At 48.1% G+C, this 25,453-nt stretch overlaps 2 protein-coding genes across 7 annotated transcripts in view; both read left to right on the forward strand.

Moving 5' to 3' along the window:
• LOC147252756 (collagen alpha-6(VI) chain-like) overlaps positions 1-17,818 on the forward strand; it is a 30,172-nt gene extending 12,354 nt beyond the window's left edge. Inside the window, exons 9-40 of the mRNA XM_086217522.1 lie at positions 152-715; positions 790-1,136; positions 1,622-1,700; positions 1,791-1,936; positions 3,058-3,150; positions 3,279-3,332; positions 4,000-4,071; positions 4,571-4,597; positions 4,719-4,763; positions 6,051-6,104; positions 6,415-6,477; positions 7,423-7,488; positions 7,797-7,850; positions 8,098-8,133; positions 8,205-8,267; positions 9,179-9,241; positions 9,631-9,693; positions 9,948-10,010; positions 10,088-10,138; positions 10,693-10,728; positions 11,355-11,417; positions 11,496-11,558; positions 11,657-11,692; positions 11,766-11,802; positions 11,876-11,887; positions 12,436-12,929; positions 13,677-13,773; positions 14,593-15,077; positions 15,873-15,990; positions 16,068-16,155; positions 16,512-16,645; positions 16,736-17,818. Of these exons, the coding sequence (XP_086073648.1) occupies positions 152-715; positions 790-1,136; positions 1,622-1,700; positions 1,791-1,936; positions 3,058-3,150; positions 3,279-3,332; positions 4,000-4,071; positions 4,571-4,597; positions 4,719-4,763; positions 6,051-6,104; positions 6,415-6,477; positions 7,423-7,488; positions 7,797-7,850; positions 8,098-8,133; positions 8,205-8,267; positions 9,179-9,241; positions 9,631-9,693; positions 9,948-10,010; positions 10,088-10,138; positions 10,693-10,728; positions 11,355-11,417; positions 11,496-11,558; positions 11,657-11,692; positions 11,766-11,802; positions 11,876-11,887; positions 12,436-12,929; positions 13,677-13,773; positions 14,593-15,077; positions 15,873-15,990; positions 16,068-16,155; positions 16,512-16,645; positions 16,736-16,971 (3,902 nt within the window). The 3' untranslated portion in view covers positions 16,972-17,818. The remainder of the gene's footprint in view (positions 1-151; positions 716-789; positions 1,137-1,621; positions 1,701-1,790; positions 1,937-3,057; positions 3,151-3,278; positions 3,333-3,999; positions 4,072-4,570; positions 4,598-4,718; positions 4,764-6,050; positions 6,105-6,414; positions 6,478-7,422; positions 7,489-7,796; positions 7,851-8,097; positions 8,134-8,204; positions 8,268-9,178; positions 9,242-9,630; positions 9,694-9,947; positions 10,011-10,087; positions 10,139-10,692; positions 10,729-11,354; positions 11,418-11,495; positions 11,559-11,656; positions 11,693-11,765; positions 11,803-11,875; positions 11,888-12,435; positions 12,930-13,676; positions 13,774-14,592; positions 15,078-15,872; positions 15,991-16,067; positions 16,156-16,511; positions 16,646-16,735) is intronic.
• A 2,849-nt stretch (positions 17,819-20,667) lies between these two features.
• The window catches only part of LOC147252757 (collagen alpha-6(VI) chain-like), a 51,724-nt gene continuing 46,938 nt past the window's right edge, over positions 20,668-25,453 (forward strand). For all 6 annotated transcript variants that reach the window (XM_086217526.1, XM_086217528.1, XM_086217529.1 and 3 more), the window contains exon 1: positions 20,668-20,719. The gene's annotated coding sequence lies outside the window, so the exon portion shown is untranslated. The remainder of the gene's footprint in view (positions 20,720-25,453) is intronic.

Raw genomic sequence — 25,453 nt, forward strand, 5'->3', positions numbered from 1 at the left:
GCATTCAATCGACATGTATTCACTCGACCATACGTCAAAGGCATGGACAACTGCAAGGGTTAAATTTGTCCTAGCATGAATTACAGTGAGGACTTCATGGTGGTTTAGAAGTGATGTGGGCAAATTGCCTTTTCTTCCTTTGCTTGGGCAGTTTGTGAGAAGGACCAGGCGGACGTGGTCTTCCTGCTGGATTACTCTAGCAGTATCCAGCAAGATGACTATACCATGATGAAGAACTTCACGGCGGAGGTGGTGAACAGCCTGGATGTCGGTGAAGACCATGTCCGTGTTGGACTTGCACAGTTCAGTGATGACCCCGAGCACGAATTTTACCTCAAGACTTACAAGAGGAAGGATGATGTCATTGCACACGTCAGAAGATTAGAGCGTCGTGGAGTAAATACCTACCTCGGAAAGGCCTTGAATTTCATGAAACAGTACTTCAGCCCATCTCAGGGATGCCGTAGTTCTGCTGGGATCCCAAGGTTTCTGATGTTGATTTCCGATGGGGGTTCTCATGATGATGTGGAGGATGCAGGTGCTGAACTGAGGGAAATGGGGGTTACGCCACTTGCTGTTGCCGTTGGCAACATCCACTTCCTGCAGCTCTTGCAGATCACCGGCACCCCCGAGAGGGTGCACACTGTTCAGAACTTCAAGAAGTTGCCAGATTTCAAGCAAAAAGTGCTTGACGAGATCTGCAACCCTCAACCTGGTAAGTTCAATTTTCTTTGATCTCCTCCGTCAGTCCTTGATTACCAAACGCAAAACTTGTTTTCTCTCCACCAGACTGTAGTATTGACATCACCATGGGGTTTGATATTTCTGAAAAAACTGGTGATCTTCTGGTAAGTGGCCAGACCAAGCTTCAGACCTTCCTGCCAGAGATCGTCCATCTAAGTGCCTCCGTGAAAAACCTGTGCTGCCTCCGTGGCGATGCTGTCACCACCAGAATCGCTTTCCTTGTGGAAGACAGAGATGGGACACGTCTCTTGAACACAAAATTTGAGGAGTACACTGACGACTTGGTGCTGAACGTCTTGACGCTGCAGATGACGAAACCGACTTCCCTCAACGCAGCCCTGCTGAACTCCTTCAAAGAGAAGTTTAGCAGCAGGCCTAAAGGGGGCGTAAAGGTGAGAGCAACGTCCTCCACCCCTTAAGATGGCTGTGATATTTTTATATCAGGGTCGTGTGCTCTTCCTTACTGTGTGGCTGGGGAAGTCAGTTGAAGTAGGCTTTTGATTGTCTGACTCTGCTGGGCTGCATAGTTGTGGTCTCCGCCCTCATGCAGAGTCTTGTCAAGGCACTTTTATTTGTCAGGAAACCAAATCCCAACCAAAGTTCTCTCCTGACACTTTCCAAGTAGAGCAGGTTACTAGAAAAATTCCATCCATCCATCTTCTCCCTCTTATCCTGTTGAGGTTGGCAGGGGGTGGAGCCTATCTCAGCAGCCTTCAGGTGAGAGGCAAGGTTCACCCTGGACGGGTCCTTCCGGAAAAATTAAAAGAATAAATTTAAATTATTTAAGAACTGTCCAAAAAGAATATAAGCAAATGAAAGATTGTTTTCTTTTAAAAGAACCGTTCAATTGCTTGACATGAGCGACCCTGCTCTTCAGGTGCTGGTGATCTTCTCAGATGGACTCGATGAGGATGTGATGAAGCTGGAGTATGAATCCGAGCTGCTGCGACAGTCTGGTAAAAACCGTGCTCCGGTGCAGGTGGTGTGAATCTGGAGGCGTTCTCGCAGCAGCTCACAGTCCTGTCACCTGGTTTGTGTGCCTGCAGGGGTCAGCGCTCTGCTGATGGTGGCGCTGGAGGGAGCGCGTGATCCCGCCCAGCTGCAGATGTTGGAGTTTGGACGAGGGTTCAGCTACCAGCTCCCCCTCAGCATCAGCATGCCGAGTGTCGGCAGCACCATCCTCAAGCAGATTGTGAGTCATGACGTCAGTTTCCAGGGCGCCATCTGACATCTGGGAGTCTTTTTCTTGAACGCGCTGTCAGCTAGCATGTTTGCTGTGTTCCTGCAGGTGAGGGGGTGACTCTCCACCCAGCAGGGGGCGACCGTTTATATTCTCCTTTTGGGGAATGAGTAGAAGCAAAGCAGTGCTTCTTAACCATTTCATGCTACCTCTGCTTAGTTTGGTGATGTTGCTGTTCTCAGTGAACGAATGAAAGGTCGATCAGCTGGAAGGCGGTAGGCAAAGCAGGACACACAGCAAAGATGCAAGACACTGAGGTCTGGCTGCCCGCCGGCTGACCATCGGCCTGGTGTGTCTGAAGCTTGGGCTCTCCTAATAAGGCAGGTCATTTACATGAACCCTGTGAAAGAAAGATGTAAAACTGCTGTAGAGGAAATGAGCACCTTGTTTGGCCATAGAACAGGAAACTGCAGTAACCGCTTCAAATACAAAAACATGGCTGCCTTGCGGGGTATCGCTGTCTAACCTAAACCTGCTGTCTTAATCAAGGTCTGAAAGGGGATCTGGTTGACCCACTAGGAGAAGGACATTATGGAAAACAACATGACATTTTGTGTGGCTTGTAGTTTATCTATATAGTATAAATGATTTTTAATCATATTTGATAATATTTGCATTTTTGAGGTCTCGTCAAATAAACTCTTGATTCTCGTCCAGCTCAGTTTGTTTACAGTGCAGCTTCCTGTCTCTGTGTGCTATGCAGTATCACCTCCTCTGAGGAAGATGAATTCGGCCTTGCTGCTCACTTTCCTGCAGCAGCTGCAATGACCATGGCTGTTCATCTCCGAGGCTCCGCCTCCTCTAGTCTCAGTGTGGGACTCTCTCCCGTTTCCTTCCTGCTCGTCCTCCGTGTGTGCCTGACCCCGCAGGCTCGTTAAGGTTCATGAGAAGATGTGTCTTAAGATCAGGTTGAAGAAAGAGAGATCCAGGAGAATGAGGCCCGATGTGAAACGGTCAGAGGTGGCCTTTGAAATGGTTGCTTGGCTGGTGGGAGGAACCAGTGAGATGACGTCGTCTTGTAGGGACACGGCGCTCAACTGATGATCAGCAATGGATGTAATTCTGCTTGGCAGGACTCGGTGTCGGAGCGGGAGTGCTGCCAGATCTCCTGCAAATGTTCAGGACCTCAAGGCTTGCGTGGCCCCCCTGGCCTCTCGGGGTCAAAGGTGACTGGAGTACACACAATAAAACATGAATGAATGGAACAAGATGATACTTATTTGTGCCTGATGTATTTCCTCTATATTCCTGACGCAACTCGAAACGCTGAACATGAAAACACTTCGGTCCACAGGGTCTGGTTGGTCAGAGGGGCCGGCCTGGCTTCCCCGGGGAGGAGGGGCACGTGGTAAGTACCGCTTCACCTGCTTTATTCAGAGGGTTTTATGACTGAGGTGGCAAATGTAGCTGGGAGTTTGCTGGCTTCAGTTGAAGTCAAACAAAAATGGAGTGGAGAGGCGTGCCTGGCACCAGCTGATCACACCAGCCTTGTGTGTGCGCGCGTGTGTGTCAGCCTGACGTCTGCAGGACCTGTGTATGTTCCTAGCCAGAGGAGCTCTGGTTAGAGAGTTGTCATGTGAACCAGCCACAGAACTGGACTTGCAGGAGTTATGATTTCCTCATGTAATTGTTGAAGTAGTGATTTACTTCTTTACTGAAGTAAAAGTAGATTAAGTACTTCTGTGAGCTGGGAGGTTTTTCAAGTATAGAATTAGTAATTAGCCAATTGAGCAATTGTTTTTTTTACCAGCTGAAACTGATGTAATACAACCTGCTGTGTATAATTATGATACGAAGGAAAGGAAATAACTGATAATTCTACTTCATGAACTAAAGGCCTGAAAAAGAGCAGAACGTCGGAAGTTAGTGTGAGAATGTTGGAGATAAAAGCCAAAGTTGTGTGGAAAAGAGAAACTTGAGTCAATAGAGACACTCCAAACAAAGTCTTCTTACTTCCTGTGCTCACACACCACTAAATTCTCTGTTTATAATACTGCACTGTCTGGTTGTTGCAGGGTGGGCGGGGCTTTCCTGGACCCAGCGGACCTCGAGGAATCCAGGGCTGTCCAGGAGCCCAAGGACAGAAGGTACAGTGGTGGAGGACAGAGACGGGCGTTGAGCTCCTTCAGCAGAATTAAGAGTCCAGTTTTTAAATGTAAAATGTCTCGGTGCTGCTGGTCCGAAGTACTCGGAGCCCTGAAGCCTCGACACTGACGTGATGTAAGAGAGGCTTTGTAATGATCCTCTTTGTGTGAACCAGACTCCACAAAGGCATGAAAGTTGGGAAAAAAAATGTCTGATTGTGATTATTTTGATTGATATTGCAACTGTGGTACAATTCACAAAAACAGCAAGAGGTACTTTTGTGTCATCGTTCACATTTTAACATAAAACACTGAGTTGATGGCAGTGTCGTTTTTTTTGGGGGGGGGCTTTTTATCGCACATTCTTCAGTTTGAATATCGCTCACAGCCACAACATGATCAGCGCTGTGTTTTCTGTCTAAGTTAGCTGTCAGAGTTGCGTTCACAGAAAACTCTGTTCTCTGCCGGAGTGTTGACACGCTGTTGTTGGTCTTGTCTGCAGGGTTACCGAGGCCTCTCTGGTGGCAGGGTGAGTGACTCCTCCAGTCAAAGGCAATCGTTACATGTCCAGTGGGGGGGGGGGGGGGGGTTTAAGCTCAGACAAATGTGTTAGTTCAGATGTGATGGACTCATCTCCCCCATGGCTGCAGGGTGAGAATGGAGACGACGGTGTGGACGGAGTCAGTGGAGAACAGGTACAAATACCAAGAGCAGAACATCCTTACACTCAACATTTGCACACACACTGGTGTCCAGGTTTGACAAAGGGCCCAGCTGGATTTTTCTGAATTTGGCCTTTTCCTTATTTGGGCACGTGGGGTGTGTGTGTGTGTGTGTGTGTGTGTGTGTGTGTGTGTGTGTGTGTACTTGTTTTTTTTATCACTTGGAGACCTTTTCTGGTATAAACACTACCTTATCAGGACCCCTAGTCCTCATGGGGACCAAACACCGGTCCTGATGCAGCAGGACTTAATTCATGAACACCTGGTCAAAGGTGGAGTGAAGGTGTAACCTGCAGTTATCTTGAGGTTGAGGTGAGGCACCAACTGGTTAGGGTTAGGATTAAGATTAGGGCTTGGGTTAGGATATTCACAGGAATGGAAATCAATGAAAGGTCCTAATAAGGATAGCTACACAAACGTGTGTGTGTATGGGGGGTAGGAGTTCTCCTTGGTAGTGTAGTCATTACATGTCTGGAGGTTTTTTACTGCTAATGACAACTTCTAGCATGTTTTAGATGTAGAAACGCTTCAGAGTAATGCTAACAGGTAGCCTGCTAACAAGCAGCATCTAACCCCCTGAAATCCATTCAAAGTCTAACTGATCATTAAACAAACCACTGATTAACACTTAACATTCCGTACTGTGGTGTGGTGTTCGTGAACACACATGAAGAGAAACGTCATTATTCATCGTTGTTAACATGGTTATCAGTGGAAATCTGGGAGCGCTAATGAGCTCATACTTGGTGGTTTATTAATCTGTGTATAAAAGTTGATCCGCTCATCACCAGCAGCAGCTCCATAACGCTTATGGACTTGATGGACATCCCAGCCACTGGTAGCCATTGTAGCCCTCCATCATGTGTGCTTTGGCCTCTTTAGTGACCCATCACACACACACACACACACACACACACACACACACACACACACACACACACACACACACACACCAGGTACATTCCACAGTCTTTATAAGAGGCCGTTGTTGTTGTGTGGTACCCAGGGATGAAGCTGATCTCTGCAGACAAGAAATGGGATCCCGATCCTCTGGTGACTTGTTCATGGAGAACTTCAGTTTTTGTCCCTGTAGTCTTAGAATTAAAAAAAAAAAGTTACAGATGGAAGGAAGTGGCGATGACACAAACACTACGAGCCAGACAATGGCTGTGAGCAGGACGAACTCCGGCCAAGAGTTCCAGCAAACAACAATCTTATCGTAATGTTTTCACTGGGATGTCTGTGGTTTGGCGTCTGCAGGGAGTGACGGGACCAGATGGAGCTCGAGGTGACAGAGGACGTCCAGGAGACCCGGTAACAAGAACCAACGCCGCTTACTGTGTTGCATGTTGGTCTGTTCTTTTGTTGATTTACCAAATCCACATCAGCGCTTGTGGTACAAACAGCAGTACTGTGAGTGTACAAATGGATGTGATACAGTTGAGTACACAAACTGCAGTCGCTCACTCACAAGCGTGACCTCATTGGAAAATCTGACTCCTCCCTTCCTGTAAACACTCCTTGACATGTTCCATTTCTAAACATGTCTTCATATTTATATCCCCTCAGATGTTGACCCCTGACCTTTGGGTGCATGATTGACAGGTTGAACTTTCATCCTTAGGGCATCGCAGGTGTCAGAGGGGAGACAGGGCTGCCAGGACAGCGAGGACTGAGGGGAGATCCGGTGAGTTTTAAACGAGGCTTACTGTAGTATTTCAATGCAGAAGTGCAAGGCTCGCTGTTCCTGACTTCAGTCGCGGAGGATGCTGTTCTCAAGGGTCAGACGTTGTTCTGGCCTGTTTTCATTGATGTTCTGAGTTCAACATGGCGGCAGCACTGTTCTCACAGTGAGAGACCCCTCCTCTTCCAAGGGACTGTCTTTGTCCTGCAGGTTCTCTATGGAAAGACCATGTGGTGCCTCATGGGTCAAAAGATCTAACTAGTCGTAGCTGTTCAAACACGAATCAAGATTCTGTTGCTTCTGCAAAAACCTGCTTAAAAATGGCAGAATTATCAAAATCGACATTGTCGTAAGTTTCCCTTTCAGTCAGAGATGCAAAGCTCTTCTCAAACATTGTGGCCCAGCACCTTGAGACTTCCCTGTCCTCAGTCCAAGCCCTCTAATACACTCAAAAATCCCTCTGCATCCAACACACCAGAGCTTCTACGTTCACTTCAGTGGCCTGGGATTACAGAATATTTTTATTATTTATTGGTTTTTTTTGCTGCTGCTGTGCAAGTCCAACAATAACCTTCCCGCTTCCTTCAACCTCCAAAGTGGGACTGGACATGGATGCTTGCTGTGTCCGCTCCTGCCATGACTGAGACTGAACATTAAAGGGGGTTTGTGGGTGGAAAGTATTTCTGTATGCTGATGATTTGCTGGTGTGTTTGTCAGATCCTCTGTCAACGTACGACAGCCATGTGCATCTCATTTACTTGACCCCTTTTTAAAATCAGCTCAGACCCGCGAGTCTGCATCGCTCGCATGTATGAAGACGTCTCCAGAGGGAACGACTGCATGTTAGAACAGGATATTTAACACACTGGGAACAGCAGCTTCTTTATCTGATTGGAAGGATTAAAACCATTAAGTCGATCTTTGATTGCTCTGTGCTTCGTCCTCAAGGGTGAACCAGGTGTGGAGAACCTTGCACCGGGACCCAAAGGAGAACCCGGGAACCCAGGTTTACCAGTAAGGAACATGTGTAGCATCATCTGATCAGAGACTGATGTTTGGAACCTGTGACGGAGGACCTGTACTGGTCAGAGAACGTCATGTTGGCCAAAGAAACAATGTGACGGAGTGCCACCAGCTTGCCAGGTGTATGAATCAGATCCAGTCAGAGTTCTGGTCCTGCAGCAACGAACATTCTCCCATTCATATTCACATTTCTGGTTGTTACAAAATAAAGGTTTCCTTTTGGGGGGGGGGGGGACTTTAATGTCTTTATCAAAACAAGCTGAGGCCTTCAAACACTGAATATGTTTTTAAATCTCCAGGGTGAACCGGGTCAGGACGGGCGGCCGGGCAATGACGGCACCATAGGGGCCCCGGTGAGTTTTTTCCTGGAATGGAGTCATGCGTCTCTGTGTATTGTAACTGGTTGCACGCTGTTTCTGCAGAACTTGAGTACAGCAGATATCCAGCGATCCTGTGAAAACATGCTTAGCTCCACTGTTGCCATGACAACAGTATCCACTGTCTATTTCAGATGAATCAATCATTGAAATGGGGTTTCTTGCAAACTGTATATACTCATCAAATATCTAGAATCTATTTGTGATGATGTGTTTCCTTCAGGGTCCAATTGGACGAAGAGGGTCACCTGGTGCAAAGGTAGGAGAGGCCATCACACAACTCTAGTCAAGGTTTCTATGAATACTCAATACTCACTTTCTTTTCTGTAGGGTAAACCTGGAAAACCAGGAGATCCAGGAGTCTCAGGCAGCCCCGGTGCTGCTGGTCCGCAGGTGAGTGATCAGGCACCAGGTTCAACACTAAGAACGAGAAGTTTGACTTGAGACGGCCGGTCCAAGTCGCCTGCTCGTTGGCTTAGCTGCTTTGAATGCTAGAAGCATAAAAAGTCTCTTTAAAGCCAACCTGAATGGAGTAAAGTGTATTTATACACTGATGTTATCATGCACCGTATTCATTTGATTAAATTAATATCACATTGGTGATGAATACCAGTTTAAAATGAGGAGACCTTGTAGTGTTAGAACCAGACAGCCGGAACTACTTTCCTGACTGGGCGCAGTGATTACAGGACTAGAAGTGTGATGGCTACGACTTATCATTTCAAGTCAATGACTGTAATATTTTTTGTCCACATGATGCTGTTAGAATAAAAAGTCAGTTCTCAGGGGTGTGGGGGGGTGTCTATAGAAGTGCTTATAAATGCAGTTTATGAGTGTTCCTGCATGGTGGTCTTCCTTTTTGCCAACCAGATAGAAGAAGGGACATGTGGAGCTGGGGCGGTGTCAGGCTCTCTGCCTGGCTGGTAGAGTACTGCTCCCTCCCCAAACACAGCCAGATTCTAAACAGAATTCCAGGGAATTTCATCAGAGCTGTTTGAGACCCATGAGGCAAAGGAATCCTGTTGTTCCCCTTCTCATTTTCATTTATGTCCTGCTCTCTTACAGGAAATGCAAACCTTATGTTAGTTCTTTTTTCCAGGAGTGAAAGTAATAGTGCGCTTGCTTTGTAGACAATAAGCATAAAACCCAAAAAGGGGCTGTTTCTTTGACTGTGTTCAATGTCAGAACAAAGGTCTGATAAGGATCAGTCAATCACAAGATTCTCACTCTCTGCTTACCCACAAAACAAAAAAATGATACAATCCAAGATGAGTCATATCAATGTCCCGTCCATGTGTCTGCAGGGACTCAGAGGAGAGGACGGTGGACGTGGACCCAGAGGTGTCTCGGGCTTCCCTGGTCCTCAGGTCAGTACATGATGATCACTTGGATTCAAATCTGAAGTTTCTGGCTGATGTCATTTTGGTGGGCCTGCCAAGCCCTCAGTAACCCCCGGGGCGACGAGCTACCACCACACTGTCTGAAATGATGAGCTAATTCAAGATGTGTTTTGTGACCACACCAATTAATGCTAATTACGTGAACTGCCTTACATCAGTGTGTTAGCATGATGTGTAAATGAGTCGCATCAGATCCAAAATCAAACCAGGCTCAGAATCAGAGGGTAGCTTCTCACACCAGCATCTGTGACCAAGCTGTTCAGTATGAAAACACGCTAACGTCTGGCTGTTGTCAGTATTTGTGTACCTGGGGGGTCTGACCTTCACTCTGTTGTCCTCTGATGGTTCGCCTGCAGGGTGGACCTGGACCAGCTGGTGATCCAGGATTAGCGGGACGTCGTGGTGCACGTGGACAGAAGGTCTGTGACACCATTTCCTGTATTTCATCTGTGATTTAATTTTAGATGAACCACAGGGTCAGTGGGGTCAAGGATTCAGATGCGGCGTCTCGGTCAAGCTGGCATCTTTTTCAGGATAACTGATGCGTTGAGCTACATGCTAACATCACACAAAGCCTTGATGACCACAAATCTACTCGCATCTTCTTTTTGGCAGTAATTTAATGTCCTTTCAAGTTCTTGAAGGATTAAAATGTTTGCTGATGTTGTTGAAGGGCCAACCAGGAGATCCGGGTGTGAAGGGGACTCAAGGTGTGCAGGGACACAGAGGACAGCCGGTAGGGGTTTTTCAGTATCTCATGTGTAGTCACATTTGTAACTACACAATCTCATTGGTTGTCTTTGCGTCTTTTAGGGTCTGGATGGCAAAGATGGTTTTGGACCTCCAGGACCCAAAGGTGCCAAGGTAGAGGAGACCTTCATGACTGACATGTTCATGACTGACATCTCAGGAAGCTCCTCTTGAAGCCCTCATGCAGCATTGTTGAGGGAGTGAGGCCACATGCTTCCTGTCTGTTTGCTAAGCTAGGCTGTTTCCTGTTTTACTGTCTGTCCATGCATCCATCCATCGGTTTTCTACCACTTATCTATTAAGGATCATGGGGGGGTGGAGCCTATCCCAGCTGTCAAAGGGTGAGAGGCGGGGTTCACCCTGGATGGGTCACCAGTCCATCTGAGGTCCATCAGGAGCAATCAAGGGTTCAATATCTTGCTCAAGAACACTTGGACGTTGTCACCGGGGGAAGTGAGCCTCAGAGGGGGCGTGGCTGTTTAGCAAACAAAGGGTTGCTGGTTTGATTCCCACCACCCCCCAAAGACTCACTGTTCTTGTTGAATTTCCTCCTGAGAGGGTGAACAAGGAAGCTCACTGTGAATGTTTGAATTAATTGTTTTAAACCAACGGTTTCCTATTCATACAACAGTAAACAATATTGATGTGGATGTGGTGTTCTCTTCCAGGGAGACCCTGGTTTTCCTGGTTATCCCGGCTTACAGGTGAGTTGCTGGAACCCGATGTCAGTGCAGTGACTCAGACATGATTGACTTTTCTTTTTGATTGAAGATGGAAATTAGACTTCAATTAAACTGTCTGACAGAAAGTGTTTCCCATCTCATCCTTCAAGGCCAGAATGTTTTAGAACTTTTTGGCCTTCGATGAAAAAAATATGGTCCTGGTCCCTGGACCACCGGAACATCCATCCTCCTCTTCTGTGTGACTCACGTGCTCCAGAGTGGGCCTGCAGCAGCACCACAGGCCCCGTGGAGAACCTCCACCTCCATTCATCTGATGCGTCTTCTGGACCTTCTCCTTTACCTGTGTTTGAATCTAGATGTGCTGTATTCTGTCACTGGGTGTAAAATAGCGCCCTCTACCACATGAAAGCTAAAACAAACGCGTACTGGTAAATCTTGTCAATAGTTTGAGTTTGTGCTTGATGTGTAACATTCATGATTAATTCTTTCCATTCTTTTCGCACCACCTTGACCCAAGGTGGCGTCATCATGCTGCTTTTATAGCAGGTGCCAACATCTAATTGTGTGGCAGCCAGCTGGTCGTCCACGTTTAGGTCCCATGAATGAGCTGATCTTAGACCTGAAAACTGCGATTGTCTGGATTTCAGGGTGGAGGCGGCCAGCAGGGACCCAAAGGAAACCCGGGGCGTAAGGGAAACCAAGGTCGAGGGGTGAGAGACAGCACTCCTACACAGATGTGTCTTTGTGGATGGTGACATTTCTAAATAACTGCGTTTTGGTGGGTGCAGGGGAACTCAGGGAGCCCTGGTGAGTCGGGCATGACTGGAGACACAGGATATGCAGGTCACAGAGTGAGTGAGGGGAAAAGGGAAAACTGTCTATAGTGAAACCTTCAGTTAGTAGAGAATGAACGGCCAAGATGAGTAATGTGTGGGTTTCCTGGGTCCAGGGTCCCCGAGGTCCTCCTGGAGCCAAAAACATGACTGTAAGTCCACACTGACATTCACATCATTCACATCAAACGTCCATGTGATGCTTTCCCTTGTTTGTGTTGTCAGGAATGTCAGCTGGTGTCCCACATCAGAGACAACTGTGGTGAGTGTTGAGGACTCTGGGCAGCTATAAATTCATCACCACTCGTCTAATACATGCTTCTTCTCCTCTGCAGCGTGTTCCCCCGGTACGTACAGAACCCTGTGGAACGCTCGAGGGGTTTGAACTTATTGGGAGTTAGTACGATGCAACAAATGACTGTCCCAAACAACCAGAAGGAAACCGTCTCAGTCTGCCGACCTCACCTGTTCCAGGACAGCACTGTTGCATTCACAGGAGAGCTCAGGTGTTCTCTACATGAGTGATTCCCAAGGTGTTGGCTATTGGCCCCTGGTGGGGCCAGTCAGGTACTGCAGGTGGGCCAAGAATGCAACATCAAGAGCAGGAGTGTGGAACCGTTCTACACTCAGGATGCTCCAGAGTCTTCAGTCTGGTTCCTGACATGAAAGCAATACCTCATTCAAAAAGACTATTTTGACTTTCAAATACTCTCAGACAGGTTTCATGAGCTCAGGAGGATGCTTTTCCCTCCATCACTTCTTTACTCTCAAAATTCTTACAGTTTCAAAAATGTTGTTTCCTGTCCCAAATTTTGACCCAAATATGGTGGAAACTAGGTTGGATAAGCATCAGAATGATACTTAGGTTCTTCCCCTCCTCCATAAACGCCTCCAGGTCAGACGGAGTGCCCGGCCTTCCCCACTGAGCTGGTCTTCGGCCTGGACATGTCTGAGGACGTGACCCCAGCTTCCTTCGAGAGGCAGCGTGCCGCCCTCCTCTCCTTGCTGGAGGATGTCACCATCACTGAGAGCAACTGTCCGACGGGCGCTCGTGTGGCTGTGGTGGGTTACAGTGCCCACACCAAGTACCTGATCCGTTTCCAGGACTACCGCCGCAGGACACAGCTGATTGAGTCAGTGAAGAACATCGCCCTGGAGCGCACATCCAACCGGCGGCGGCTGGGGGCTGCCATGCTCTTCGTGGGTCAGAACGTCTTCAAGCGTGTGCGTGCAGGAATGATGATGAGGAAAGTGGCCGTGTTTTTCTCCAATGGGCCGTCGCAGGATGTGAGTGACATTGTTACCGCCACGATGGAGTACCGGGCCCTCAACATCGTCCCGGCGGTCGTCTCACTGAGGAACGCTCCTGCTGTCAGCCGGGCGATGGAGGCAGGTTTGATTTGTCCATGAACAAACTCATAATGAAACACAGTGTCAGTGCCAAAGCACACAACAGCTAGTTAATGCTTAGTTACTTCATCAAAACATGACCTAATGTCAAGATTCAAGTTTTATTTGTCACATGCCTTAATGTACAGGTACAGTGGCAGTGAAATGAAAGTGACTACTGTGCTAGCAAAACTGAATATAAATATAACACAAGTATGTAAGAAATGCTATGACCAGAACCAAATGATTACCACACACCTCAGTTAACTGTTAACTAATAGTTCAGTTGTCATCCCCGGTGGTGACTAAGCTTCAACTAATCATTATTAAGATTCCTATGTTACAAGTGCTTGATTAACCAACGCTCATTGTGTGTAATATCGCCGCCGCCATTGGGATGATGTCATGTTATGAGTGGCTTCTACAGTCGGTGTTGTGTGTCAGACGTCTCTCCAAACCCTCCCTCCTATCAACTTTGCTCTGTAAACGTGTGAAATCTAAAGTGTTTTGAGGCCCCAGACACATGAACTCCGTCCAACTCTCTGCTCAGTTAGAATTACAGCATCTCTGGCAACCAGAACCCCCCTGACCTGCCAGCTCTCCCTGACTCACTGCGCTGGCCAGTGAAACTGCTGGGCTCGTGTACACTTGGCCGCTGTTCCTGCGCCGGGTCATTTACATAACTCTCTTCTCTTCTTGGCTAGTGTCTGCTGAGCACCGCTCATGACCGCCATTGTGTGATTGCAGGTCGACGACTCTGGAAACTCCATCTTCACAGTGCTGGGCAGGGTGCAGACCCAGGCAGCCGATTTGAGAAAAGTCAGGCACTGTGCGGTGTGTTATGGTAAGGCAGAGGGGTGGTCGGTCACCCGTTCAGCCACGGTCAGACGCTCGTTCTGACCTCATCAAACAAAAGTGTAAATGCAGATGTGGCGGTACTAGGTGGTGGGAGGGGGCTCATACTTACCAGTATTGATATTTGTATGGTCCAGTGGTTCATACGTAGTTTTGACCCCCCAGTCTTCCTCCCTGACGGTTGTCACGGTGATCCTCTCACACCTGTCTTGATGGCGTTCCCGTGGACAGCAGCAGTCCAGAGCACAGCTAAAGTAAAAGCAGCAGCATAACTCAGGTGTCATCGGCGGCGATGGTACAGCCTGCTGCCATAAATGCGTCATCAGCATCAGGCATGTTTGAGCAGGAAACATCAGTAGCAGGTAGAATGTATGTGGTCAGGTGCTGCTGATGGCTGTCCGATGACAAAAACCTTTTATGTCCGGTGTTAAGATGGTGGCATCATCAGGACTAACGGTGAGGAGGGGTTGCACACAGGTTGTAGTTTCCAGAGATACGTCTACTGCTCCTGAACAATCCCACCATCGGTTGTGGCTTAACAGGTCTGTGAGGACGCCACCATCTTAATAAGATTACATAAAAACAATGTGAACCCGAACTTAAGGATCTTGTCGTTGTCTTTTATAAAAACACACAGTAAAGTGCACGTCTTTTTCCTGTGTTGAAACTCCTGCCCTTCATCTGAACCATCACGTCTTTGTCAGAGACGCTTTTTCAAATTCCAGCTTTTAACTGTTTGGCCACTAGGTTTGATCATGATTCGACCCATTTTCTGGATCTAGATTCTCAAAGTTTGCTGTCTCCTCAGACCCATGCAGGCGGTCAGACGAGTGCGCCTTCATCAAGGAGCCCCTGCAGCCTGCGGAGGTGGAGGCCGACCTGCTCATGGTGGCGGACAGCCCCAGGGAGACGATGGCCAATGAGGACACTGGCATTCAGCAGCTGATACACTTGATGATGGAGCAGGGAGTGACCCTGCAGAGCAGCATCACACCTTTCCAGAGGGAGTCTGGGCTGCAAGACAACCAGGACTTGATGAAGACTGAACCAGGCCAGAACCTGCAGCAGCTGCGTGGTTCCTCGGTGCTGGAAGAGACACTAGAGTACAGCCTCAAAGAGCTCCTGAAGCCCAACGGGCCCCACAGGAGGAAGGTGCTGCTGGTCGTGGTGGGCTCTCAGATGTCTTTCAAGAACCGCACCAAGCTGCACTACATCTCCCAGAAGGCCAAGTGTGAGGGTGTGGTTCTGTTTGTGGTGACTGTAGGTGGGCTCAAGGACTGGATGCAGGCAGAGGTAGGGATGGGATGGGAACGCTGTTATCAATTCTGCCTGTTGATTGTGGTTCCTTCTTGTGGATTTTGAATGGGACTTGTTTTTCTAGTAACCAGCACTTACGTGTCTACTTTTTTCCCACCTTATTGCGGAGATGATCAGGTCTCTTCTGTAGAAAAATTATCCAATTATTCTGAATATACTCTTGTTGTAAAGGACCACCACACAAGAATGCATGTTACATTTTTCCTCCGTGAACTCTGTTGTCCATGTGAAGCTTCTCTTCTTTCTTTTCACTTATTTGCCTTAATTTCATGATTTGAGATAACCATGAAGTGGTGCTAGCTAAAACAAGCTAATGCTAGCATGCTACATCTGAGCTAGCATGCTACAGGTGAAGCAGTAGACTGTTACTAAAGTTTGTCAAAACAATGAAGTCACACCAGTTTAGCCCTGGGCTGGTCAGGAAGCTTCCTCTGGCTTTATCCAGGAGTGGACAAGAGGCTCCATAGCTTTGTCCCTCAGGACCACGTTGCCTCTGAGACAACAAGGAAGGATGTTGAAACTGGAAACATTCAGGCTGATGGCTCATTGCTGCAGCCCGGCTCCTCTTGGCATGGCACACAGCGTTTTGTTTTGTTTTTTTTTGGGGGGGGGGGGGTGAAATGAAACCAGACTGGACTACCTCTGTCTCAGTTGTACGTCCAGACTGTCTCTCACAGATGCATGTGATGTCATTGTATTGCAAAGTGGATTACATCAATGATGGAACTGTTCAGGCAAATGATACCAATCCGTTTTGGTTCCTATCCTCAGGCGGAGGAGCTGGCCAGTCTACCCACAGCGCAGCACCTGCTCCACGTGGGGGGGCTGGAGGCTGATGAGCGGGTCTACACCCAACGCTTCTTCAGGGTCTTCCTCTCCACCCTCAACCGTAAGCAGATTCTAGTCTTGCTGTCCTTCAGTTCCCCCATTAAACACCTTCATGCTGTTTATTCCTGCTCATTTCAGAGGGAATAAACACGTATCCTCCTCCTTCATTGAAGCAGACCTGTGACCAACTGACAAAACAAGATGGAGGACAAATATTCAAAAATGGGTAAGAAACACTGCAGGGTTACATACAGTTGGTCAAGTGTCAGCAGTGAGACAGAGACCAGCAGAGAGGATCAGGATTGTAAGGGTTGGAGTAGCTGTTCTCTCTGTAGCAGGGAAATGATGAAATCTGCTTCCTGACTGATTCTGGTGCTCAGCTCAGTGTTCAGCTGTAGAAATGAACCGCCAGCATCTTTATCATCTGGCTTCTGTCCTGAGCGTTAAAGGAACCAGTTTGTGATTGCTCCCAGGTCAGCTGACTGGTAACATTTAGCTGCTCAAAGACGGAGAATATTGGACAAAGATCCGATGACCTAGTGAAGGCTAACGGTGCGGTGATGTTGTCTGCCGTGTGTTCAGGCAGGCGTCAGCAGACCTGGAGTTTGCTGATGAGGGAAATGAGAAGTTTGCGAAGCAAACAGGACGAAACATTCAGCCAGATGTTATGACTGGAGACGATGGCCAGAGACTCCACCTGCAATCTGAACCCGAAGGTGGGCAGCACTAGTCCACGTCCTCAGGACCAGAATGTTCCGTGTGGATGTTCATGAAGATAAAGATTAATCATTTCGGTCTCCTTTCAGAGGTCTGTTTCCTCAAACCAGACGCTGGCGGCTGCCAGAACTACACCATGATGTTCTTCTTCGACTCCAAACGTAACCAGTGTTCTCGCTTCCGGTACAGCGGCTGTGGCGGCAACGACAACCGCTTCAAGACCCTGAGGGACTGCAAGAAAGTCTGTGTAATGGGACTTCGACAAGGTGGACAAACACACACTTCCAAGGAACAGCAGAGACATGACCAACAACTGAGGAGCTAAAGTGACCCAACAGAAACATGACCTGAGCTTTTTTATCTTAGATAGGTGCTACCTGAGAAGACACGATTAGAATGATTGGGTTTGTCAGCAGCCAATAACAGCGTTTGTGTTTCCTGCTATTTTCTTCATTGTCTGTGCATCTGTAGCTCACGGTGTGATGCCGTGGTCCCATCCTGAAAGACTGCTTCAAACACGCTTTCTTCAGCTGGTTTGGAGGATCCGCCTCAGCTCCACATATCCAATGATGCCCTTGACTTTAAAGCTAGGCAATAGTTTGCTCAGTTAAACCAGATTATCAATGTATGTCTGCAGATTTCTCACATTAGTAAGTCTGAATTTTTTTACTCCATTTACTTGAACATCATTGCGGGTATCAGTTTGCCGTCTGGCGACTACTTCATCATCATTCTTTCCTTCTGCATCGAAGAGATGCCCTCACTATATGGAACAACATCGACTAGCTAGCTAGCAGCTACTGTAACTACCCTAAAATGGTGAGTTTTGTTGAAAATGGAAACCGCGGTACTACTCGTCCGCTCACTCGTTTGGATGTATAAACGGGCGTTTCTTTGACCGCCATTTTTGGAAATGTTGCTTTACCAAGCACGGCCTGTCACTGTGTCCAGGGCGTAGCCCCACACACGATGATGATTGGCTCACAGAGTGATGATGCTGGGCAGAGCCAAATGTCTCCTGATCTGGCTGGCACCACGGAGGACCCTGTGACATCACCACGCCGTAATGATACCTTGTAAACTTCTGAACCTGAATTTGTTGGTCACAGTAACTGAATAACAGTCGGATGTTTATTCTCTGTAACTTTTCCAAAGTAAACTCAAATAAAACCTCCCAGAAAAACATTTGTCAGCAAATTCACTCGTCTCAGAGTTCAGCTGTCACATCAATTATGAGGGAGCGTCAACGTGGAGGAAACGTTCACACTCCACGAAGTTTTGAAGACATCTCAGTCGTCAGGAAATAAAAGTTTGATCTTTGACGTCTCTGTGTTAACCCGCATGACCGGGCCTTGTATGAACCAAGCCAATGAGAATTTGCGTCAAACAGGGCCTTGATGCATTTCCTTATGATGTGCAAAATAATAGTCATTTGAGCCTTGGGGGCGCCGCAGTGATGAGGATCCTGCTATGTGTATTTTGCCTTTCGATGAATAAGAAAAGTGATTTCCCCAACACTCGGCTCTCACTGCGCTGTGACCTCAATGTGAAGAGTCGTTTCTGATGACCTGTGATAAGCGAGCGTACAACGTCACAGGAAGTGCTGGGAATCATTAAGTCCCTCTCTTATTTCAGACCTTAAACACACGGCTCCAACTTACAAAACATTGATGAGTCACACACAGGGCTGCCCCTGACCATCATCCCTCCACTCATCCATCCCTCCATGTTCCCCCTCTTCTCCTGTTGAGGGTGGGGGTGGAGCCTATCCCAGCAGCCTTCCCCCTGGACAGGTCACCAGTCCATGGCAGGGCCAACACATAGAGACAGACAACCATTGGCTCTCCCAGCCACGCCTACGGTCAATTTAGAGTCTGGATTAACCTGGTCCCTCTTGATGTCTTTGGACTGTGGAGGAAGCTGGAGCACCAGAGAGAACCCAGCAGGAACAGGGAGAACATGGAGACTCACCCAGAAAGACCCCATGCTGCAGCCGGGGCTCCACCCACAACCTTCTTGCTGGGGGCCACAGTGAGGACCACTGCTCCACCCACAACCTTCTTGATGGGGGCCACAGTGAGGACCACTGCTCCACCCACAACCTTCTTGATGGGGGCCACAGGGAGGACCACTGCTCCACCCACAACCTTCTTGATGGGGGCCACCATGAGGACCACTGCTCCAGCCTCCCACTCTTCTGTGGAATCCTCATTTCAAATCTTCTTAAGTCCAACATGCTTTTGAAAACTGTGCAATTTAAAGTCATAAGTGAGTAATGTGTGTGCTTTTGCTACAGTTTGGAATCTGGCCGCTAATGTTGTCTGCTCCACCGGGCTGCCCTATTATTATTATTCTCATTATTATTATTATTCATATTAGTAGTAGTAATTGTAGTATGTACAGACTACGGTTCTAAGAAAACTCTAATTCAGGATCAAACAGACTGATACTTCAAACTTTTAATTCAGGTCCCTCAAATGCATCTGACTGTTATGAATTAGATTCACCAACAGATGGCAACATTTATCTACATATAATAGTCAATTGATAGGCTATCAACTTTAGCCAAGTTGATAGCCTATCAATATACAACCCTAACTGGTCGTGTTACCACTCTGAGGTCTGTTTCACAACGAGGCCTTGAAACCACTGAGAGATGCTGGCTGCACTCATGCCATGAAGACACATTTGATATCTGGACTAAGTTACAGCTGCAGGGTTGAACACCTCCACCTCCTGGCCAGCAGGTGTCTCCCTCCCTCCTGCTGCACTAATCTAGTCTCCCGGTTACCAGGTCGTCATGTGGTCAGAGGTAGAATAGCAGGAATGAGACAAACAAGTCGTGGTCAACCTCGTCACCATTGTGATTCTGTCCCACACTAACAATGACGACATGAACTTGTCAGAGGTTAAAGTTGCTAACAAGCTGTTACTATTGTTCATTAGCAATCGTTAGCTTAGCTGTTAAGCCCTTCTGGTCCTCCAGTTCAGACCAGCATGGAGCTGCTGAACCAATATTGACCCTCGTCTTGCTGCTTTGTTGGACAGTTCAGATGTTGTTGGCCATCACGTCACCGTTACCTTCAAGCACACAACATGATAACTGTGGTGAAGGTTCCAGCAGCTGTGGTGGAACGGTTCTTGACTCTGGTCCCACTGGCAGTCCAACACGATTCCATGGAAGTACAGCAGGAGGCAGATGCTGTCTGAAGTCATCAGAAAAATTCCTGAGAAAAACAGACAACCAGCTGTGTGGCTTTTGGACCTTCCAGTCATAACTTAGTGGGTCGATCCCTCCATCATCCATCCCTCCCTTCCTCCATCAATCCATCCATCCATCATCCCTTCCTCCGTCCTCCATCCATCCCTCCATCATCCATCCATTCATCCATCCTTCAATCCATCCATCCATCATCCCTTCATCCATCCTCCATCCATCCATCCATCATCCCTTCATCCATCCTCATCCATCCATCCATCCCTCCATCCATCATCCATTCATCCATCCAAAGGATGCAGTGACCCAAAGGTCACTGCATCAGAGAAGGGACAGAGCTCTTAGGGTTAATGCTTCATTAATAATCATTTAACAAGGGACCAAGACCAGGACCTGCTGCTACACCAGGACCCGCTGCTACACCAGGGTGCAGGGCGGCTCATGAGAAGGTTTTGCTGCTGAAGATAGAAGCGACCAAATGTGCCCATGGTTGCTTGATGATTACCTTTCGTTCATGTCACTGTGGCTTTTTGAGTGTGAAGAGACGTTTGTTTACCTGTCCATCACGTTCAGCTCCACCTCCTCACACAAGTTGCTTCACATTTTTCCTGAGGCGAGTGAGTGCAGGGAGCAGCTGGGCGGTGCTGCTTCACCCTGACCCACCAGGGACTCATCAACACTGATCTGCAGCTGATTGTCCAATCACTTCAGGCTCTGTTCTCCTCTGCAGCACATGAGTGGGCGGAGTCTGGGTCTGGGGGGGTGTCTCCTGTGGCAACCATCCTATGCCTCCCTACATGGTCGTGGGACTCGGGTGGTGGACGTGCAGAGGACTTGGACGCAGAGCAGCAGACCTGTAAGTGACTGTGCATGAATGAAAACTACTAGAAATGATTTTGTTCAGCAAAGGACCAGCATGAGGGGCTGCCCCTCGTCGCTCTCACCCTCCCCCACGTCTTTGAAGTCTGATGAAGTTGGAGAAGCTTTGTGCTGCAGTGAATGTTCATGAATCAGTTGAACAGACACTGGAAGATTGACTTTTTTTCAGGTGAAATTTACAATTTTCAACAAAAAAACTCAAACTATATTTGAAACACATGTTTCGGTGTATCCTCCTGTATGCTGCATCTTTTAGTATTGCTACTGTGTTGTTATGATTGAATTGATGATTTAATTAAAGATTTTGGATGTATAACTTGATTAGCTATGCGATGTCATGTGACAATGTGCGACCAGCCGTATCGACCCCACTGAGTCTCCGTCAGTGGCGTGAACATGGCCGATCAACATGGCTGTTCCATCTCTTATTGTCACATGTCAATGAAAAAGAAGTTTCTATGTTACTTACATGTTTCTCTCACATGTAAACTTTGGGAATTTTAAGAAATAACATTTTTATTTTATTCCAAAGTCTCGGTAAAGCCCAGACATCAAGCATTTGCTGGTTTGTTGGCCGATGACCGAGTGCCGTGTGAAGGAATGATGAACATGTCTTTTACTTATCACAGGCGACTGTTCGAAACATAAACGTGCTGTTCTGATGAAGATGCGGTCCGGTCTCAGCTCCCCGTCCAGCTGAGGGGGTCACAATGGTCACATAACGAAACTGAACTTGGACGAAACGCTGATTCTGTTCTGGAGAGAAACATCCAGTGGCAACATTTACTGAAGAACATCAAAGAAGATAAAAGCTGGAGATCAGAGATGAACAACAGTGACTTTGACTGTAATGTTTTCTCCTTTGTGTCGGAGTTTATCAGGCAGCGGCACGTCACGCTCGGTGACAACGCCGTGAGACATGAAGGAACTAGTCTTGATTTGTTGGTCCTGTGTTGCTGTCAGGCCGACGCTGGGGTATTTTAAACTGGCTGACATCTGGCGACACCGATGAGGTGCTGATGTCGTCGTGCGGAGAGCTAGCTCCTCCCTCAAGGTGAACTTGGGCCCCTGGTCCCGGTTGAAGTGGTTGTGGGCGGAGCCTCAGACCCCGCCTACATCCCAGTCTGAGTTTGTGTTCAGTAGAGTGAGAGGGAGGTGTAGAACACTGCTGCCTCCACTAGGTGGTGCTAGAGAACCCCCACTTCCTATATGTGAAGTAGCTGTAGGTCAGGTGAAGACAACATAGCCATGCGATGTTGGTTCCACTTCCTGTAACCACCAGGTGGCGCCATGACTTACACTGAGCTTGTAGACGTCTTCAGGAGTCTCACCAAAGATCTGATCATGTGACTCCAGTGATTACAGCTTCGTATTCTGCGGTCAAACATCAAACAAAAACATGGCCGCCTCCTCGCTATGGTTCGCTCTCCGTGTTCACCGTGACCCTTCACCAGGTCCTGACAAACGCTTCCACATTTGGGAAGACCTGGTTGACCCTCTGGGAGGAGAACATCAATGTGTACAAGAAACATGTCTCTTCCTGTTGCCATCAGGTGGCGCTGCAAATCATCTGACCCCAAATTCAATGGCCTCTTCCTTGGCCAGACTCCGCCCCTCCACCTGATTTCCACAGTAGTTTTGGTGTAATCCATAATCTGAGGTTCACTAGTTAGCTGGTTTGACCTCGAACAAGTGAGGACACTTGATGCTTCGCTGTGGACGGTAACGACTTCCTGCTGGGACGTGCAGGCGTGCGTGGACTGGATTGAGTTTGGGGGTTGTTTTTCTTCTCATGGAAGCTGACGAGTCACGACAAACAAATGTGTTTGACAAATGTGTGTGTGGAATCTATCTGGCGTGTCTTCAGGGACTTTCCTTGGTGTCTCCATTGTTCTGTCTGGTGAACAGAGGCTCACAAGCTGTTTTTAGTTTTCCTGTTTGTCAAACATCCTCCAGTGCCGTCTGGCTGGATGGAGTCCTGCTTGAGGTCAATGATTCTGGAACCAAAGTCTAACCTGTGACGTTTTATTGGTGATGTGATCGATTGGTTCGTCTGTTTGCAGGATTCAGTTTTCAACATCACAACTTCACCCTTTAAACGTTAGCAACAAGCTAACAGGTGAACCACTGGCAGCGCAGCAAGATAACTCAGTTCCATTTGCAGTGGTCAAAGTCACAGCCTCTTGGTTGGACTGAAAACGGGATCAGGAACATTGGTTCTGACTGCGTATCAGAAGAGTGTTAGAGGTCCAGTTTTCATGAGGTTGATTCGAGTCAACTTTGAAATCAGTGCGGGGTGGGTTTAGGTCTCCTGCCGGCGTCCTGGTTCTGCTGTGTTGGGTCTTTCTTTGAAATGATTTCTGAACACGCGTCAGTTCTTGGTTGTACTCGTGTGGTGTTTTTGTCTTCAGATGGAAGAATGGAGACCTCACCTGGCTCATCTGGGCTCACCTTGACCCACTGGGTTCACCTGGGCAAAAAAGACAAATCAGCTGGTTAAGAACAAAGTACTAAAGTGGAACCTCTCATCAGTAGGAGTTTGAAACTGTTGTTTTTTTCAGTGGTATCATTTTTGTGGAAAAGTAAAGTAACTTTGACTCGTGAGAGTGTGGCATCCTCGGCGGCTCCACCTCGAGTGTCCTCAGTTCAACACTTGAGTGTCGTTACATCACCGTCCTCTAGAGGCTGAGAGAATGCCTGCGGCCGTGGTTGCAGCTCAGTTTAGCAATGAGATCTGATGTGTTAATCAGGGACTCGTGCGTCAACACTGAGGCCCTGCAGCTCATCTGGTGGGGGCGGGTCCACACGTCAATCAATCACTGTTGATCTACGGCTGCTGAGCGGGGGGACCACCAGCGGGAGGGCCCGCCTCCCCAGGACAGAGACAGAGGACATAACACATCAACACACACACACACACACGCTCGCACACACGTAGACACACACACTCACGCTCGCACACACATGCAGACTTACACATGAAGACACACAAACACGCACACACATGCAGACTTACACACGAAGACACAAAAACACGTACACACATGCAGACACACACACGCAGACACACACACATGCAGACTTACACACAAAGACACACAAATGCACACACACATGCAGACTTACACACGCGCACACACGAAGACAAACACACACACACACACACACCATGCAGACACACACACACAGTCGACAGACAGGCATTGTGAGACCCAGACAAGTGGAGGTCGAGCACAAACACAGCTGTCAGGTTCTGTTCCAAATGTGGTTGACAGGAGTCCTCAGAACCTCACAACCCTGATCCAGGAAGTCCAGATCAGACAGATCCAGAGAGATGGATGTAAATGGCCCCGCCCATTATTGGTGCCACTGGTGCCACCATCAGTTGCTGCAGTCCCAGAGCCTGTCTTTGTGTCATGGCACTGATCCACCTGTCGAGTTGTGCCACGGCGTTTGTTTGGGGTTTTTTTGAGGGTAATTGAAGGAGTGTCTCGTCTTCGGATCCGTTTCATTTCATTTCGTCTCTCTTATGCGTCAAAGCATCACAGTTTCTCGCCGTGGACAAGATAAACCTGTGTCGCCACAATCGCCAGGATCAAGCCTCGTCAGCATCCCCCGCTGAGTTTACTGGTCACAGGTGGAGAGGAAACGGAGCCTGGAACTGGTGCTTGTCCACAGGGACGCCTGCGACTCGTCGCCACTGGTCACTGATGACATCATGATTGTTTGGATTGGTTTCTGTGTGTGTTGTTCGTTTCTATTTTCTAGTTTACCATTGTTTGTTGTTACTTGAGCTGAACTTACTGAACCTAATGAGCTATTGACAGGTGAAGAACCAGCATGCACCTGGGTGGGCGGGCCTTAACTAACAAAAACATACTGGAGGAATGGCACCTACTCGCTTGCTATTTTCATATTAGCATGGTAGGCGTAGATGGTCAGGACCAGAAACAGGCGCCAGCATGCAAGGCGTAGGAACGGCGTTAATCCCGCATGGCCTGGAGGTGCTGCTGACATTCATCTCATACCTAAGATGCTTCATTCTAGAGAGGCAGGTGAAGACGGTCTTATCGCCTCCTGAATGTGGGGGACGTTCTCCAGATGATTGTGTCTACGCCCGACACGGAGAGTTGGTCCGCCAGAGGAGGCGAGCAGAGCTCCTGGAGCAGAAGTGACCTCTCTGGGCCTCTGCAGTTTTGAGACTTTCTACACGAATGAAATCAAACGGAAGAAAATAGATGTGTTAGAATGTGACTGACCTGGGTTCAGCTCCAGAGCTCAGGAAGGACGAAATCTGTGGCCTGGTGTGACCCCGCCTCCCGCCCCCCGCCACAGCCGCCATGCTGAACTGCCGCCATGTCCTTCTCTGCTCGTGTACGGCAGACGAGAGCCAGCGAAGCCTTTTTTGGTCAGAGTTTACATGTCTGAGGGTCGGCTCAGTAGCAGCCAGCAGCAGCCTGGCCTGACCAATCAGGTGCTCTGATCAGGATCAGGACTGTGGCGGCTTCCTCCTTCACATACTGGAACGTGCAAAGGTGAATGACCTTTGACCCTCAGGTTTCCAGTTGTTCTACCATTTTGGTTATTCTCATCTCCTAGCCTGGGCGTCTTCTTTCTTCTTCTTATGTTATACATTTTGGCGAGCGGCGTTTTCATGAGTTAGCACCCCCTGCTGTATGCTGACAGGAACGCGTCATCATGTCACAACACA

This window comes from Aulostomus chinensis, chromosome 11 (assembly GCF_037954235.1).
Source record: "Aulostomus chinensis isolate RoL2024-O1b breed Wild chromosome 11, RoL_Achi_v1.0, whole genome shotgun sequence".
Lineage (NCBI taxonomy): Eukaryota > Metazoa > Chordata > Actinopteri > Syngnathiformes > Aulostomidae > Aulostomus > Aulostomus chinensis.